The 18,476-nt window shown below is 53.9% G+C and overlaps 1 protein-coding gene across 1 annotated transcript; it reads right to left on the reverse strand.

The window, feature by feature from the left end:
* Positions 1-30: 30 nt before the first annotated feature.
* On the reverse strand, positions 31-10,965 carry LOC144740851 (periodic tryptophan protein 2 homolog). Its single transcript, XM_078623561.1, has 10 exons — positions 9,670-10,965; positions 9,106-9,190; positions 6,579-6,780; positions 5,389-5,578; positions 4,241-4,349; positions 3,672-3,703; positions 2,077-2,176; positions 1,649-1,717; positions 1,284-1,379; positions 31-781 (listed from the first exon to the last, which is right to left on the reverse strand). The coding sequence occupies exons 1-10, from the start codon at positions 9,939-9,941 to the stop codon at positions 638-640; spliced, it is 1,299 nt and encodes a 432-aa protein (XP_078479687.1). The 5' UTR covers positions 9,942-10,965; the 3' UTR covers positions 31-637.
* Positions 10,966-18,476: the final 7,511 nt, after the last annotated feature.

Consider the following 18,476-nt stretch of genomic DNA (forward strand, 5'->3'; position numbering starts at 1 on the left):
ATACTCATACAGACTCACAGAGACCCACACTAAAACTAAACTCGTGTTTATTATCACCATCACGTGGACATTACAGACTCAGAGACCCACAGAGACCCACAGAGACCCATACTCATAGAGACCCATAGAGACCCACAGAGAGACACAGAGACCCATACTCATAGAGACCCATACTCAGAGACCCACAGAGACCCACACTCAGAGACCCACAGAGAGACACAGAGACCCACAGAGACCCTCCTGTAGTCCAGGCGAGGTAGTTAAAATCTCATAGCCACCGTGATGATGATGAGAGAGACACAGACCTCCTGTAGACCAGGCGAGGTAGTCAACATCTCATAGCCACCGTGATGATGATGGTGATGGCGATGATGATGGTGGTACTGATGATGATGGTGGTGGTGGTGGTGATAATGGTGGTGATGATGGTGGTGGTGGTGGTGATGATGATGATGGTGGTGATGACAGTGATGATGGTGGTGGTGATGATGGTTGTACTGATGATGATGGTGGTGGTGATGATGTTAAGTGATGATGGTGGTGATGATGTTAAGTGGTGATGATGTTAAGTGATGGTGGTGGTGATGATGGTGATGATGATGTGGGGCTAACGGCGGCGGCCACGACTCCGGGCGGCTTATGCGGCTTGCTGCGAGTGTGTGAGGAGGTAGAGGCTCGTGGAGGAGGCGACGGCGATGAGGTGAGTCGAGGAGGAGGTGGAGGAGGAGGTCACGTCGATGCAGTAGACGCCTCCTGGCAGGGCGGACACTGACCCCGTGGTCTGCAGCGGGCAGCAGTAGCAGCAGTATCAGAAGCAGCAGCAGTAGCAGCAGTAGCAGCATCAGTCGCAGTATCAGTAGTAGCAGTAGCAACATCAGTAGTAGCATCATCATCAGTAGCATCATCGACATCAGCATCATCAGCAGTAGCATCAGTAGCAGCATTAGCATCATCAGCAGCATCATCAGTAGCATCATCAACATCATCATCAGTAGCAGCATCAGGAGCACGGATGGTGGTAGTGGTTGAAGGTGATGATGATAGTGTTGGTGATGGTGTTGATGGTGGTGATGATGTTGGTGGTGATGGTGTTGGTGGTGTTGATGATGTTGGTGATGTTGGTGGTGATGTTGGTGATGGTGGTGATGATGGTGATGATGGTGGTGTTGGTGGTGATGATGGTGGTGATAGTGGTGTTGGTGGGTGATGGTGGTGATGGTGATGATGTTGATGATGTTGATGGTGTTGATGGTGTTGATGGTGGTGATGCTGGTGCCCATCACCATCAGGCTGCTCTGCGTGTGCACGACGCGGCAGGCGTTTGGGTCACAGCCTCCAGACACCGCCAGGCCGTCACCCAACCATCGGCACGCGTACACCTAGAACAACCACCACAACCACAACAACTAATACAACAACAACCACCACCACAACTAATACAACACCTACACCACTACCACAACAACTAATACAAGAACTACACCACCACCACAACTACAACCACCACAACCACAACTACACCACCACCACAACTACAACAACAACCTACACCACCACAACCACCACAACTACCACCACAACTACCACCACAACCACCACCACAATTACCACCACAACCACCACCACAACAACCACCACCACAACTCACCGAACTGCGCTCCCCGTCAGCCTCAGGGGGGATGTCTCTGATGAGAGACCCGGAGCCGGAGTCCCAAACCTGGGGGGGGGCAAAGGGGGGGGGGGCTTGAGGGGGTGGGGGGGCTGAGGGGGTGGGGGGGCACTGAGAGGGGGGGCCCTGAGGGGGGGGGGGGCCCTGAGGGGGGTGGGGGAGGGGCTGAGGGGGGCTGAGGGGGGTGGGGGGTCCCTGAGGGGGTGGGGAGGGGCTGAGGGGGGTGGGCCCTAAGGGGGGGTCGTCTGGGGCCTATTACTAGCAGCACTTGCCCCTGCAGCCCTGCTGAGGCTACCTGGGGGAGCTTTGTCTGTGTGTGCATCATAGGCGGTGCTACTCGCCACTAGCAGCCCTTGCCCCTGCAGCACTGCTGAGGCTACCTGGGGCAGCTGTGTCTGTGTGCTCACCTGCAGCGCCTGCCTCTTCCTCCAGGAGCCGCTGAGGATCTGGGAGCCGCTCGAGTCGAAGTGGAGCGACTCGCCACACACGTGGGGCCCGTACAGGCTCCTGGCAAAGACAAAGGCGGCCCGTGTAGCCTCTCAGCAGACCTGTGGCAAGGGGGCAGGGGCAAGTGCTGCTCGTGGCGAGTAGCACCACCTATGATGTACACACAGAGACAAAGCTCCCCCAGGTAGCCTCTAGCAGGGCTGCAGGGGCAAGTGCTGCTAGTAGCGAGTTGCACCACCTATGATGCACACACAGAGACAAAGCTCCCCCAGGTAGCCTCCAGCAGGGCTGCAGGGGCAAGTGCTGCTAGTGGCGAGTAGCACCACCTATGATGTACACACAGAGACAAAGCTCCCCCAGGTAGCCTCTAGCAGGGCTGCAGGGGCAAGTGCTGCTAGTAGCAGCACCACCTATGATGTACACACAGACAAAGCTCCCCCAGGTAGCCTCTAGCAGGATGTAGGGGCAAGTGCTGCGAGTAGCACCACATATGATGTACACACACAGACAAAGCTCCCCCAGGTAGCCTCCAGCAGGGCTGCAGGGGCAAGTGCTGTTAGCCAGCACCTATGAAGGCTAGCGGCACTGTGGCTACACACAGAGGGGGTGGGTGGCCAGCACCACGCCCGGCCGCCTTTGTCTCCCCAGTGGCGATGTTTACTCCACTGGGTGAGCGTCTCGCCGGGTGAGCGTCTCGCCGGGTGAGCGTCTCGCCGGGTGAGCGTCTCGCCGGGTGAGCGTCTCGCCGGGTGAGCGTCTCGCCGGGTGAGCGTCTCGCCGGGTGAGCGTCTCGCCGGGTGAGCGTCTCGCCGGGTGAGCGTCTCCTCTGTGGAGGAGGCTCGTGAAGGTGAGCTCCTCCGGCAGGCAAGGCTGCGTTGGCTGGGTCATGTAGCCCGCATGCCCAGCCACCGCATGCCTAAACAGCTTTTGTTCGGCCCGATCGAGGGGGCTAAACGGGCGCGGCACGGGCTAGAGAAGAGATGGAGTGATGTGGTACAGGAGGACGTGGAGCTGAGTGGACTTGCCGATGACTGGTACCAGCGGTGTCAAGATCGGCCTCAGTGGAGGAGGCTCGTGAAGGACGCTACTGGGCAGTTGGAGGCAGTCGCCCTCCAACAACAACGGAGGGCGGAGGAGCGACGCTCACAACAACGAGCGGAGCGCCGGGTGGCTAAAGCACAGCAAGTTGGCACAGTAGGGGGCACAGGTGGTGCATCAGCCAGTCATCTCGGTCATTTCGGTCAGTCGACCCGTGGCACCTGGGTCTGCCCCGTGACCTCCTGCCAGCGGGCGTTCAACACTTCACGTGGCCTCAAGGTGCACATGGCCTGGCACAAGCGTCGTGGTGACGTCACCGCCACTTAATGGCGAATGGCGGTTGTTGTTGTGTTGTTGTTGTGTTGCTGTTGTTGTGTTGTTGTTGTGTTTTGTTGTGTTGCTGTTGTTGTGTTGTTGTTGTGTTGTTGTTGTGTTATTTTGTTGGTGTTGTTTTGTTGTTGTTGTGTTGTTGATTTGTTGTGTTGTTGTTGTTGTGTGTTTCTCACGGGGTCTGTACCTGACTGAGTGCGGCATTCTGCGGTCCCAGAACTGGCGAGACAAACAGGAGGAGGGTAAATTCGCTGAGCAGCAACAACAACAACAACACAGCTACGATACGTACATGCCTGTGTAGTGTGTAGTGTAGTGTGTAGTGTAGTGTATAGTAGTGTATAGTAATATAGTGTAGTGTATAGTGTAGTGTTTAGTTGTGTATAGTGTAGTGTATAGTGTAGTGTGTAGTGTAGTGTGTAGTGTAGTGTTTAGTTGTGTATAGTAATATAGTGTAGTGTATAGTGTAGTGTATATCGGTAGTGTGTGTAGTGTGTATGTTGAACAACAACAAACTACACAACAACAACAAACTACACAACAACCACTCACTCACCCACCCATTCACCCACCCACTCATCCACCCACTCACCCACCCACCCACTCACCCACCCACTCACTCACTCACTCACCCACTCACTCACTCACCCACTCACTCACTCACTCACCCACCCACCCACTCACCCACTCACCCACCCACCCACTCACCCACCCACCCACTCACCCACTCACTCACTCACCCACCCACTCACCCACCTGCACGGTGTTGTCCCACCCGCCTGACAGAAAGAAGTTCTCAGACTCTGGGTGCCACTGCACCGCGAAGATTCGTGAGCTGTGGCCGTCCATGACGTGGGAAGAAGCGCTGAGGACCACAACCGGTCATTAGTGACGTCATCATCATAGACCAGCACTGAGCACTAACTAGCAATAACTAGCACTAACTAGCACTAGACTAGATTCACCATAGACTCAGCACTGCACCATAGACTCAACACTGCCCATAGACTCAACACTGCACCATAGACTCAACACTGCACCATAGACTCAACACTGCACCATAGACTCAACACTGCACCATAGACTCAACACTGCACCATAGACTCAACACTGCACCATAGACTCAACACTGCACCATAGACTCAACACTGCACCATAGACTCAACACTGCACCATAGACTCAACACTGCCCCATAGACTCAACACTGCACCATAGACTCAACACTGCACCATAGACTCAACACTGCACCATAGACTCAACACTGCCCCATAGACTCAACACTGCACCATATACTCAACACTGCCCATAGACTCAACACTGCACCACAGACTCAACACTGCACCACAGACTCAACACTGCACCATAGACTCAACACTGCACCACAGACTCAACACTGCACCACAGACTCAACACTGCACCATAGACTCAGCACTGCACCATAGACTCAACATTGAACCATAGACTCAACACTACCCCATAGACTCAACACTGCACCATAGACTCAACACTGCACCGTAGACTCAGCACTGCATCATAGACTCAACATTGAACCATAGACTCAACACTACCCCATAGACTCAACACTGCACCACAGACTCAACACTGCACCATAGACTCAACACTGCACTGTAGACTCAGCACTGCACCATAGACTCAACATTGCACCATAGACTCAACACTGCACCATAGACTCAACATTGCACCATAGACTCAACACTGCACCATAGACTCAACACTGCACCATAGACTCAACACTGCACCATAGACTCAACACTGCACCATAGACTCAACACTGCCCATAGACTCAACACTGCACCATAGACTCAACACTGCACCACAGACTCAACACGGCGAGCAGGTGAGTGTGAGCAGGTGAGTGTGGGTGACCCACTCACCGCCTCACCTGGGCGAGCAGGTGAGTGCGAGCGAGCGCGTCTTCACGTCGTAGATGCGCAGCGCCCCGTCACCGCCGCCGGTGGCGACCCACGCGCCGGACGGGGAGGCGGCGGCGCACAGCGTGTGGGTGGCCTCACGCGCCAGCGGGCAGGCCCAGCGCAGGGACACGGCCCACAGGGACACGCGCCCACTCGCGTCTGTGGGGGGGGGGGGGGGGACACACACGGGAACACACGGGACACACAGGGACACACTGGGACACACGGGGGACACACGGGGACACACGGGGACACACGGGACACACGGGACACACGGGGGGACACAGGGACACACGGGGACACACAGGACACACGGGGACACACAGAGACACACAGGACACACGGGGACACGCGGGGACACACAGGGACACACAGGACACACGGGGACACACAGAGACACACAGGACACACTGGGACACGCGGGGACACACAAGGACACACAGGACACACGGGGACACACAGAGACACACGGGGACACACAGGGACACACAGGGACATGGCCGACAGGGTCATGGACACGGGGATATGAGGTCACATACACTGAGACACACGTCTTCCCGTGTGTCTCTGTGAGTCTCAGTGTGTCTCTGTGGGTCTGTGTGTGTCTCAGTGTGTCTGTGGGTCTCTGTGAGCCTCTGTGTGTGTCTGTGTGTGTCTCTGTGAGTCTCTGTGAGTCTCTGTGTGTCTCTGTGTGTGTCTGTGTGTCTCTGTGTGTGTCTGTGTGTGTCTGTGTGTCTATGTGTGTGTCTCTGTGTGTCTCTGTGTGTCTCAGTGTGTCTCTGTGTGTGTCTGTGTGTCTCTGTGAGTCTCTGTGTGTATCTGTGTGTCTCTGTGTGTCTCAGTGTGTCTCTGTGTGTCTCAGTGTGTCTCTGTGTGTGTCTGTGTGTCTCTGTGTGTCTGTGTGTTTCTGTGGGTCTCTGTGTGTCTCTGTGTGTCTCTGCGTGTCTCTGTGTGTCTCTGTGTCTCTGTGTGTCTCTGTGGGTCTCTGTGTGTCACTGTGTCTCTGTGTGTGTCTCAGTGTGTGTCTCTGTGTGTCTCTGTGTGTCTCCGTGTCTCTGTGGGTCTCTGTGTGTCACTCTGTGTCACTCTGTGTCTCTGTGTGTGTCTCTCCGTGTGTCTCCCCGCGTGTCTCCGCGTGTCTCCGTGTGTATCTGCGTACACGTGGCTACGAGGCGGATGTCTCTCTCGGTATCCGTCTGCGGCAGAAAGACGAGCGAGGTGACGGGCACGCCGTGTCTCAGCGCGTGTCTCGGTGTCTCAGCGTGTCTCCGTGTCTCGGCGTGTCCCCGCGTGTCTCCGTGTCTCAGCGTGTCCGCGTCTCTCAGCACGTGGACGCACGTCCATCCACGCAGCTCGTGGATCTGCCAGACAACCACGAGAAACGCATCCACCATCATCAACATCATCCATCATCATCAACATCCATCATCATCATCCACCATCATCAACATCCATCATCATCATCCACCATCATCACCATCATCATCATCAACATCCATCAACATCATCATCATCCATCATCATCAACATCATCCATCATCATCAACATCCATCATCATCATCCACCATCATCACCATCATCATCATCAACATCCATCATCATCATCCACCATCATCAACATCATCCATCAACATCCATCATCATCATCCATCAACATCATCATCATCCATCATCATCAACATCCATCATCATCATCAACATCCATCATCATCATCATCCACCATCATCACCATCATCATCATCAACATCCATCATCATCATCCACCATCATCAACATCAACATCATCCATCAACATCCATCATCATCATCATCCATCAACATCATCATCCATCATCATCAACATCCATCATCATCCACCATCATCACCATCATCAACATCCATCATCATCCACCATCATCACCATCATCAACATCCATCATCATCATCCACCATCATCACCATCATCATCAACATCATCCATCAACATCCATCATCATCATCCACCATCATCACCATCATCATCAACATCCATCATCATCATCCACCATCATCAACATCAACATCATCCATCAACATCCATCATCATCATCCATCAACATCATCATCATCCATCATCATCAACATCCATCATCAACATCCACCATCATCACCATCATCAACATCCATCATCATCATCCACCATCATCACCATCATCATCAACATCATCCATCAACATCCATCATCATCATCATCCATCAACATCATCATCATCCATCATCATCAACATCCATCATCATCATCCATCATCAACATCATCATCCATCACCATCAACATCACCATGCATCATCATGTGTGTGTGTGTCTGTGTGTGTCTATGTATCTATGGATGTCTGTGTGTGTGTGTATGTCGACCCGTGGCCCCGTGACCTCCTGCCAGCGGGCGTTTGACACTTCACGTGGCCTCAAGGTGCACATGGCTTGGCACAAGCGTCGTGGTGACATCACCTCCACTTAGTGGCGAATGGTGGTTGTTGTTGTTGGTGTATTAGTGTGTATGTCTGTGTGTCTGTGTGTGTGTCTGTGTGTGTGTATGTGTCTGTGTGTATGTGTCTGTGTGTGTGTATGTGTGTTTATGTTTGTCTCTGGCTCCCTATTGGTCAACCACGTTATGTATGCCGATGATCTGGTGATTGCTGCTCACTGAGAGGAGGAGTTGGAGACGCTGCTGCTGAAACTGGAGCGTGCCACTAAGAGGTGGGGCCTTACCATCAGCCCCACCAAAACTAAGCACCTGCCTGGGTATTTTGTACCATCGGACACTCCACCCCCCACAACTCCCAATCGGTGATGGGGCAGTTGTGGAGAGAGTGGAGAGTTTCCCATACCTGGGCAGTGTGCTTATGACCGGCTCCAGTTTAACAGCAGAGGTCTCACTCCGAATCAGTCGAGCGGCAATATCTTTTCATCGGTTGCGTAACGTTGTGTGGAAGCTACCTAGTCTGTCGCTCCGCACGAAGCTTCGGGTCTTCTCGGCCACGGTAATTCCCTCCCTTCTCTACGCTTGTGAAACGTGGAACCCCCTAATGGAGCATCTTCACCGGTTAGAAACATTTAGGCTGGCCTGCCTACGATCCATCCTGGGTTTAACCTGCAGGCTGGATTGTGTGAGGAGCTCACAAATCCTTGAAAGATCTGGACACAGTCCCATCGGTGAACTCCTCCGGCAGGCAAGGCTGCGTTGGCTGGGACATGTAGCCCACATGCCCAACCACCGCATACCCAAGCAGCTTCTGTTTAGCCTCCACGCAGCGACCACCACGGGGAGAGATGCAGACCTCCTGTAGACCAGGCGAAGTAGTTAACATTTCCTAGCCACCGTGATGATGATGAGAGAGAGACACAGACCTCCTGTAGACCGGGCGAGGTGGTTAACATCTCATAGCCACCGTGATGATGATGAGAGAGAGACACAGACCTCCTGTAGACCAGGCGAGATAGTCAAAATCTCATAGCCACCGTGATGATGATGAGAGAGACACAGAGCTCCTGTACACCCGGCGAGGTAGTCAACATCTCGTAGCCACCGTGATGATGATGAGGGAGACACAGACCTCCTGTAGACCAGGCGAGGTAGTTAACATCTCATAGCCACCGTGGTGATGATCAGGGTCTGCGATTGAACCCACGCCCTCCTGTGTGCCAGGCTGACACGGTGGTGGTTACCTTGATGGTGCCGTTAGCCAGGCCCATTGCCACCAGTGAGCCATCGGGGCTGAACCGGCAACACATCACCTCTGCCTCAGCCTCTCTGGAGCGGCAGAATCATCATCATCAGCAGCATCATCATCAGTAGCAGCATCATCATCAATAGCATCATCATCATTAGCATCATCAGTAGCAGAATCATTATCATCATCATCAGTATCATCATCATCATCAGTAGCAGCATCATCATCAGCATCATTATCAGTAGCATCATCAGCATCATCATCATCAGTAGCATCATCATCAGTAGCATCATCAGCATCATCATCAGCATCATCATCATCAGTAGCATCATCAGCATCAGCATCATCAGTAGCATCATCAGCATCATAATCATCATCATCACCATCATCATCACCATGTTGATGTTGATGTAGGGGGGTGGGGGGGGTAAGGGGGGGTAGGGGATGAGGGGGGGTGGTAGGGTGATGAGGGAGTGGGGGGTTGGGGGATGAGGGGGGAGATGAGATAGGGATGGGGGGGATGATGAGGTGGGGTAGGGGGATGAGGGGGGGGTCTCACATGACGCTGGAGATCTGCAGGCAGCCGGAGGTCACGGGGGGCCCCTCCGTGGCCGGGCCCCCCTCGCAGGGCTCTGGGTGGGGGGGGGGCCCCCACAGAGGGCGGCTCACCAACAGTCCCAGCATGACGCAAAGCTCCCCCAGGTAGCCTCTAGCAGGGCTGTAGGGGCAAGTGCAGCACCACCTATGATGCACACACAGACAAAGCTCCCCCAGGTAGCCTCTAGCAGGGCTGTAGGGGCAAGTGCAGCACCACCTATGATGCACACACATATAAAGCTCCCCCAGGTAGCCTCTAGCAGGGCTGTAAGGGAGGCCCAGGACAAGACTGATATTAGCTGTGGCTGGGAATTGAACTTAGGTCACCGGGTTCACAGCATTATGTAGTCTGGCTCTGTGAGTCTCAGTGATTAACACTGAACCATGTGGGAGCCTTAATCTGGATCTGTGAGTCTCAGTGATTAACACTGAACCCTGTGGGAGCCTTAGTCTGGCTCTGTGAGTCTCACTGATTAACACTGAACCCTGTGGGAGCCTTAGTCTGGCTCTGTGAGCCCCCAGTGATTAACACCGAACCCTGTGGGAGCCTTAGTCTGGCTCTGTGAGTCCCAGTGATTAACACTGAACCCTGTGGGAGCCTTAGTCTGGCTCTGTGAGTCCCAGTGATTAACACCGAACCCTGTGGGAGCCTTAGTCTGGCTCTGTGAGTCTCACTGATTAACACTGAACCCTGTGGGAGCCTTAGTCTGGCTCTGTGAGTCCCACTGATTAACACCGAACCCTGTGGGAGCCTTAGTCTGGCTCTGTGAGTCCCAGTGATTAACAACGAACCCTGTGGGAGCCTTAGTCTGGCTCTGTGAGTCCCAGTGATTAACACTGAACCCTGTGGGAGCCTTAGTCTGGCTCTGTGAGTCTCAGTGATTAACATTGAACCCTGTGGGAGCCTTAGTCTGGCTCTCTGAGCCTCAGTGATTAACACTGAACCCTGTGGGAGCCTTAGTCTGGCTCTGTGAGTCTCAGTGATTAACATTGAACCCTGTGGGAGCCTTAGTCTGGCTCTGTGAGCCTCAGTGATTTACACTGAACCCTGTGAGGTGATGACCCCCAGTGATTAACATTGAACCCTATGCCACGTTTATACATTTGGTTATTTTTGCCGCGAAAGTAACAAAAAGTCGACTCTTAAAACCGTCACCCACAACGATCAAAGTACAAGCGACAAAATAGGCGGCAAAAGTGAACGAAAGTGATTTGAACCTTTGTTCACAGTTTAAAAAATTAAAGTTTTAAGATTAAAAATGTTACCTTCACAGCGAAGCGAGTAGCCTCCTCTGCTCGTTGCCGTGGCAACGGCGAGTTTGTGTTGACCGTGCCTGAGGTGATGAGGACCTGTACTTTATAAACTAAAAAAAATGTTTTAATACGCGAAAGCTTCTCGAATTAATTGTATCTCTGTCAGTGAAGTCTACTGAGAGAGAGAGAGGTTTTTAAAAAATAACGGTTAATATAATTTTGGTTAAAACGGCCGTTTAATAATCTCGGGCCGCCATCTTACGTTGGGATCGGGAAACGATTTGATTGGCTTAGCCGTCTGGGTGGGCGGGGCGAGTGTGGCGACGTTACCGTGGCAACGGCGAGTTTGTGTTGACCGTACCTGAGGTGGTGAGGGTAAGCTGCCTGTACTTTTAAAACTAAAAAAAAAAATTTAATACGCGAAAGCTTCTCGAATTTATTGTATCTCTCTCAGTGCTCGCGAGATAGAAATAAAATGACGAAAATTGAAGATTGTACCACCGATTATTATAATTATTTTATCGAAGCGGCCTTTGACGAATCTCGCGCCGCCATCTTACGTAGGGAGGGGAACCGATTTGATTGGCTGAGCTGTGTTGGTGGGCGGGGCGTGAGTGTGGCGACGTTGCCCTGACAACGGTGGGTTTTTGTTGACCGAGGTGGTGAGGGCAGGTGCCTATAAATATGTAGTGACATATGACGTCACTACTGTGTCGGCCCGTACGAGGGCTGGGGGCCCCAAGGGGGTGCCTGGGGGGTCACGTGAGGTGGGGAAAGGGAGGCGTGGCCTGGGGGGTCACGTGAGGTGGGGGAAGGGAGGCGTGGCCTGGGGGGTCACGTGAGGTGGGGGAAGGGAGGCGTGGCCTGTGAAGGGAGGCGTGGCCTGTGAAGGGAGGCGTGGCCTGAGGAGTCACGTGAGGTGGGGGAAGGGAGGCGTGGCATGTGAAGGGAGGCGTGGTCTGGGGGGGGTCACGTGAGGTGGGAGAAGGGAGGCGTGGCCTGGGCAGGGAGGCGTGGCCTGGGGGGTCACGTGAGGTGGGAGAAGGGAGGCGTGGCCTGGGCAGGGAGGCGTGGCCTGGGGGGTCACGTGAGGTGGGGGAAGGGAGGCGTGGCCTGTGAAGGGAGGCGTGGCCTGGGGGGTCACGTGAGGTGGGAGAAGGGAGGCGTGGCCTGGGCAGGGAGGCGTGGCCTGGGGGTCACGTGAGGTGGGGGAAGGGAGGCGTGGCCTGGGCGGATATAAGCGGGGAGTGAACGCAGATCGAGGCTGTTGAACTCCGACATGAAGACGACATCATCGGTCCTCAAGTCCCGGGTCGTTGCCTGCCTGGTCCAGTCTGTGTCGTGTTCCAGAGTGATTAGTGAGTTGAGGAAGGCGGTCACCACCTCAAGTACAGTGTTATGTTACTTACCGTTTAATCAATAGTGTTGCCTCCAAGCTGTGTGTGTGTGTGCACTTAATTCGAACCCACTACAAATATAAAACTTAGAAAAAATAGTTTAATTCGCGCAAGATTCTCCAATTAATTGTATCTCTCTGTGGTGTCTCGAGAGAGATAAAAAAAAATAAACATTATTAGAATTTGTATTTTTTTAATCGGCCGTTGAGAAGACTCTTCGCCGCCATCTTACGTAAGGGAAGGAGAACGATTTGATTGGCTTAGCTACGTGGGTGGGCGGGGCGTGAGTGATGTGACGTTGCCGTGGTAACGGCGAGTTCGTGTTAAATCGGCTCTATCCGAGGTGGCGAGGAGTTCCTGTAAATAGCAAACTTTAATTTTAAGTTTTAAAACGGCAAAGATTCTCGAATTGTATCTCTATGTGGCAGAGGTGGGACAAAGTCATTGTTATGCAAGTCCAAGTCGAGTCGCAAGTCATCAAATTCATGACTCGAGTCTGACTCGAGTCCAAGTCACATGACTCGAGTCCACACCTCTGCTATGTGGTGTCTAGAGTGAAAAAAAATTAAACATAATTAGTATATTTTTTATCGGCCGTTGAGAAAACTCTCCGCCGCCATCTTACGTAAGGAGAACGATTTGATTGGCTTAGCTGCGTGGGTGGGCGGGGCGTGAGTGATGCGACGTTGCCGTGGTAACGGAGAGTTCGCGTTAAATCCACTCGTATCTGTAAATAGCAAACTTTCTAGATTTGAAGTTTTCGTGACTGCAAGGATTCATACTATACTACTATAGTACTACACTACCTTAGTACTCCACTACTTTAACATTGGAGTCTATGGGTAGAGACTTTTACATTGGAGTCTATGGGAGACTTTAACATTGAAGTCTATGGGAGCCTTTAACATTGAAGTCTATGGGAGCCTTTAACATTGAAGTCTATGGGAGCCTTTAACATTGAAGTCTATGGGTAGACACTTTAACATTGGAGTCTATGGGTAGACACTTTAACATTGGAGTCTATGGGTAGACACTTTAACATTGGAGTCTATGGGTAGAAACTTTAACATTGAAGTCTAAAGGAGCCTTTAACATAGGAGTCTATGGGTAGACACTTTAACATTTAAGTATATAGGAGACTTTAACATTGAAGTCTATGGGAGACTTTAACATTGGAGTCTATGGGTAGACACTATAACATTGAAGTCTATGGGTAGACACTTTAACATTGGAGTCTATGGGTAGACACTTTAACATTGAAGTCTATGGGAGACTTTAACATTGAAGTCTATGGGTAGACACTATAACATTGAAGTCTATGGGTAGACACTTTAACATTGGAGTCTATGGGTAGACACTTTAACATTGAAGTCTATGGGAGACTTTAACATTGAAGTCTATAGGAGACTTTAACATTGAAGTCTATGGGAGACTTTAACATTGGAGTCTATGGGTAGACACTATAACATTGAAGTCTATGGGTAGACACTTTAACATTGGAGTCTATGGGTAGACACTTTAACATTGAAGTCTATGGGAGACTTTAACATTGGAGTCTATGGGTAGAGACTTTAACATTGGAGTCTATGGGTAGACACTTTAACATTGGAGTCTATGCTGCTGCTGCTGATACACTGAATGTGGAAATCGCTGCCCCCATAGCCTCCTCCAGCTACCGGGCACCCGCCGGTTTTCCCCGGTGGCAACTCCACGTTCCAACGTTGGCCGAGGCCGCGTCCATCCGCTGTGGAAAAAAAACACGCGGGAGTCGGCGAAGTGAACCGAGATCACTTTTACTTGGACAATCATCGACAGTGGGTAGGTGGGTGGGTAGGCGGGTGGGTAGGAGGGTGGGTAGGTAGGTGGGTGGGTAGGCGGGTGGGTGGGTAGGCGGGTGGGTAGGCGGGTGGGTGGGTAGGCGGGTGGGTAGGCGGGTGGGTAGGCGGGTGGGTGGGAGGGGTGGTAGGAGGGTGGGTGGGAGGGTGGGTCGGAGGGTGGGTGGGTAGGTGGGAGGGTGGGTAGGTGGGAGGGTAGGTAGGAGGGTAGGTAGGTGGGTGGGTGGGAGGGTGGGTAGGTGGGTGGGTAGGCGGGTGGGTAGGTGGGTGGGTGGGTAGGGTGGGTAGGTGGGTGGGAGGGTGGGTAGGTGGGTGGGAGGGTGGGTAGGTGGGTAGGTGGGTGGGAGGGTAGGTGGGAGGGTGGGTGGGCGGGTGGCAGAGTGAGTAGGAGGGTGGGTAGGTGGGTGGGTAGGTGGGTGGGTAGGTGGGTGGGTGGGTAGGTGGGTGGGTAGGTGGGTGGGTCAGAGGGTGGGTCGGAGGGTGGGTAGGTGGGTGGGTGGGTAGGTGGGTGGGTGGGTCGGAGGGTAGGTGGGTGGGTAGGTGGGTGGGTAGGAGGGTGGGTAGGTGGGTGGGTAGGAGGGTGGGTGGGAGGGTGGGAGGGTGGGTCGGTGGGTGGGAGGGTGGGTCAGTGGGTGGGAGGGTGGGTGGGTAGGCGGGTGGGTAGGAGGGTGGGTCGGAGGGTGGGTCGGAGGGTGGGTCGGAGGGTGGGTCGGAGGGTGGGTCGGAGAGTGGGTAGGTGGGAGGGAGGGAGGGAGGGAGGGTGGGTGGGAGGGAGGGTGGGTAGGCGGGTGGGTGGGTAGGAGGGGTGGGCTACAGCTTATTATTCAAGACACCGCTGGCTGGCACCACAAGCCGTCACATCTCGCGGCAGTCGACGTGACACGCAGCTCGGGAGGGAGCGGCAACATCATCGCTGTCCGGGGGCTTCCGTAGCAGCGGCGGCAGCAGCAGCTTCCGCAGCAGGAAGTGAATCAGCGACACATCAACAGCAGCAGCAGAAAGTGAATCAGCTACATAGCCAACAGCAGCAGCAGAAAGTGAATCAGCTACACAGCCAACAACAACAGCAGCAACAGCGCCAACAGCAGCAGCAGAAAGTGAATCAGCTACATAGCCAACAACAACAGAAAGTGAATCAGCTACACAGCCAACAACAGCAGCAGTAAATCAGCTACACAGCCAACAACAACAGCGGGAAGTGAATCAGACGACACAGCCAACAACAGCAGCAGCAGCAGAAAGTGAATCAGCTACACAGCCAGCAACAGCAGCAGCAACAGAAAGTGAATCAGCTACACAGCCAGCAACAGCAGAAGTGAATCAGCTACACAGCCAACAGCAACAACAACAGCAGCGGAAAGTGAATCAACAACACAGCCAACAGCAGCAGGAGGAAGTGAATCATACGACACAGCCAACAGCAGCAACAGCGCCAACAGCGGCAGCGGAAAGTGAATCAGCTCCACAGCCAACCGCAGCAACAGAAAGTGAATCAACTACACAGCCAACAGCAACAGGAGGAGTGTTTCAGCTACATAGCCACCAGCAGCAGCAGGAACAACAGCAACAGGAGGAGTGTTTCAGCGACATAGCCACCAGCAGCAGCAGGAGTGTTTTCCGCTGCAGCAGCAGCAGGAGGAGACACTGCGCAGCTGTACAAACAGCTGCTTGTGTTGTGCACCAGCTGTACAAACAGCTGCTTGTGTTGTGCACCAGCTGTACAAACAGCTGCTTGTGTTGTGCGCCATCTCTCGTTGGAGAACTATACACACACAGCCGATGCAGCAGCGGCAACACACACACCAATATAAAGCAGCTTGCAGCAGCAGCTTGCAGCAGCAGCTTGCAGCAGTTACAATGCCCACACAGCCGGCAGCAGCTGTGAGCTGCAGCCGGGAGGCCACGTGTCGGCTGTAAGGCACAGCGGGCGACGTTCAAAAAGGCAGATACATTGGGAACATCACTCAGAGCCAGCTGTGTCAGCTGTGTCAGGCACATCAGCAGCAGCAGCAGCAGAGTCAGCTGTACAAGGCACATCAGCAGCAGCAGCAGCAGCTGAGTCAGCTGTATCAGACACAGCAGCTAACAGTAACTGTGTTAGCTGTGTCAGTCTGCCGTATCAGACACGGCAGCACCAGCTAGCAGCAGCAGCAGTGTCGGCTGTATCAGACACGGCAGCTGTTAGTGAACAGCAGCTGAGTCAGCTGTGTCAGACACAGCAGCAGCAGCAGCTGAGTCAGCTGTGTCAGACACAGCAGCTAACAGCAGCCGAGTCAGCCACAAGTGACGCTGCTAACAGCAGCAGCTGCGACAGCTGTGTCAGACAGCGGCACCAGCATACAGCAACTGCGTCAGTCTGCCGTATCAGACAGGGCAGCACCAGCTAACAGCAGCAGCAGTGTCGGCTGTATCAGACACGGCTGCTGTTAGCGAACAGCAACTGCCGGCTGTCATCATACACGGCAGATGTCTAACAGCAGATTTCCTCGGCTGCGTCAGATACAAGGCACGGGAGGGGATGCCAGACAGCACAAGCTGTATCAGCTGTGTCAGCTGTGTCTCACACACACACTCACTCTCTCACTCACTCTCACACAGACACTCACTCTCTCACTCTCTCACACAGACACTCACTCACTCTCACACAGACAGTCACTCACACTCACTAAGACACTCACTCTCTCACTCACCGACACACTCACTAACTACCACTGACACTCACTCTCACACAGACACTCACTCTCTCACTCTCTCACACAGACACTCACTCACTCACTCTCACACAGACAGTCACTCACACTCACTAAGACACTCACTCTCTCACTCACCGACACACTCACTCACTACCACTGACACTCACTCACACTCACTAAGACACCGACTCTCTCACTCACCGACACACTCACTCACTACCACTGACACTCACTCTCAGACACTCACAATGCCACCGTAGTGGTGATGTTGGTGGTTGTGGTGATGGTGGTAGTGGTGGTAGTGGTTGTGGTGGTGGTGGTGGTAGTGAAGAGTGCAGCAGGCAGTGAGAGACCCCTAGAACCTCCTCCACCCTCTCTCTCTGTGTCTCTCTCTGTCTCTCTCTCTGTGTCTCTCTCTGTGTCCCTGTGTCTCTCTGTCTGTCTCTCTGTCTCTCTCTGTGTCTCTCTGTGTCTCTCTGTGTCTCTCTGTGTCTGTGCCTCTCTCTGTCTCTCTCTCTGTGTCTCTGTCTGTCTCTCTCTCTCTGTCTCTCTCTCTCCCCATAGTGAGATGTTAACTACCTCGCCAGGTCCACAGGAGGTCGTGGGTTCCACCCCGACCCTGACGCTGCTGCTGCTACCCCCGGGTCTCTCTACCCCGGGTCTCTCTCAGCGGAACTGATCCCGATCGAAGGGAGTCACGCACGGAGATTCCCGGTTCGCACGGCACGAGATTTAAGGCACACGTGAGGTGAAGGCTGTGGTGGTGGTGATGGCGATGGTGGTGGTGGTGGCGATGGTGGTGGTGGCGATGGTGGTGGCGATGATGGTGGTTGTGGTGGTGGTGACGGTGGTGGTGGTGATGGTGGTGGTGGTGGCGATGGTGGTGGTGGTGGTGTGACTGGCGGGGGTTTAAATAGTCAAAGTGCTTTTCAACGACGGCTGCGAGCCAACGAGTCGAGTCGGTGACATCACAGGAAGTGACGTCGCTCAGTGCGGCCCGCCGCAGGAAGTGACATCACAGACCCCGCCGCCGCAGGAAGTGACATCACAGACCCCGCCGCCGCAGGAAGTGACGTCGCTGCCTTCGCCACCACAGGAAGTGACGTCGCCCATCCCGTCGCCGCAGGAAATGACGTCGTGGACCCAAGTGCCACAGGAAGTGACGTCGCAGCTCCTGCCGCTGCAGGAAGTGACGTCGCTGCGTTCGCCGCCACAGGAAATGATGTCACGGACCCCAGTGCCACAGGAAGTGACGTCGCAGACCCAAGTGCCACAGGAAGTGACGTCGCAGCTCCTGCCGCCGCAGGAAGTGACGTCACTGCCTTCGCCGCCACAGGAAGTGACGTCGCAGACTTCGCCGCCACAGGAAGTGACGTCGCAGACTCCGCCGCCGCAGGAAGTGACATCACAGACACCGGCGCCGCAGGAAGTGACATCACAGACCCCGGCGCCGCAGGAAGTGACATCGCTGCCTTCGCCGCAGGAAGTGACGTCGCAGATCCCTCCGCCGCAGGAAGTGACATCAGACTCCGGTGCCGCAGGAAGTGACATCACAGACCCCGGCACCGCAGGAAGTGATATCAGACCCCG

The sequence above is a fragment of the Lampetra planeri genome, unplaced genomic scaffold, assembly GCF_965212315.1.
Source record: "Lampetra planeri unplaced genomic scaffold, kcLamPlan1.2.h2 scaffold_315, whole genome shotgun sequence".
In the NCBI taxonomy this organism is placed as follows: domain Eukaryota; kingdom Metazoa; phylum Chordata; class Hyperoartia; order Petromyzontiformes; family Petromyzontidae; genus Lampetra; species Lampetra planeri.

Excerpts from the sequence above, each read along its gene's own strand:
- LOC144740851 (XM_078623561.1), bottom strand. The coding sequence starts at position 9,941 with ATGTGTGTGCATCATAGGTGGTGCTGCACTTGCCCCTACAGCCCTGCT. Across the intron at positions 1,380-1,648 it reads CTGACGGGGAGCGCAGTTCG|GTGTACGCGTGCCGATGGTT; the intron begins GTGAGTTGTGGT and ends TGGTTGTTCTAG. Across the intron at positions 782-1,283 it reads ACACGCAGAGCAGCCTGATG|ACCACGGGGTCAGTGTCCGC; the intron begins GTGATGGGCACC and ends TGCCCGCTGCAG.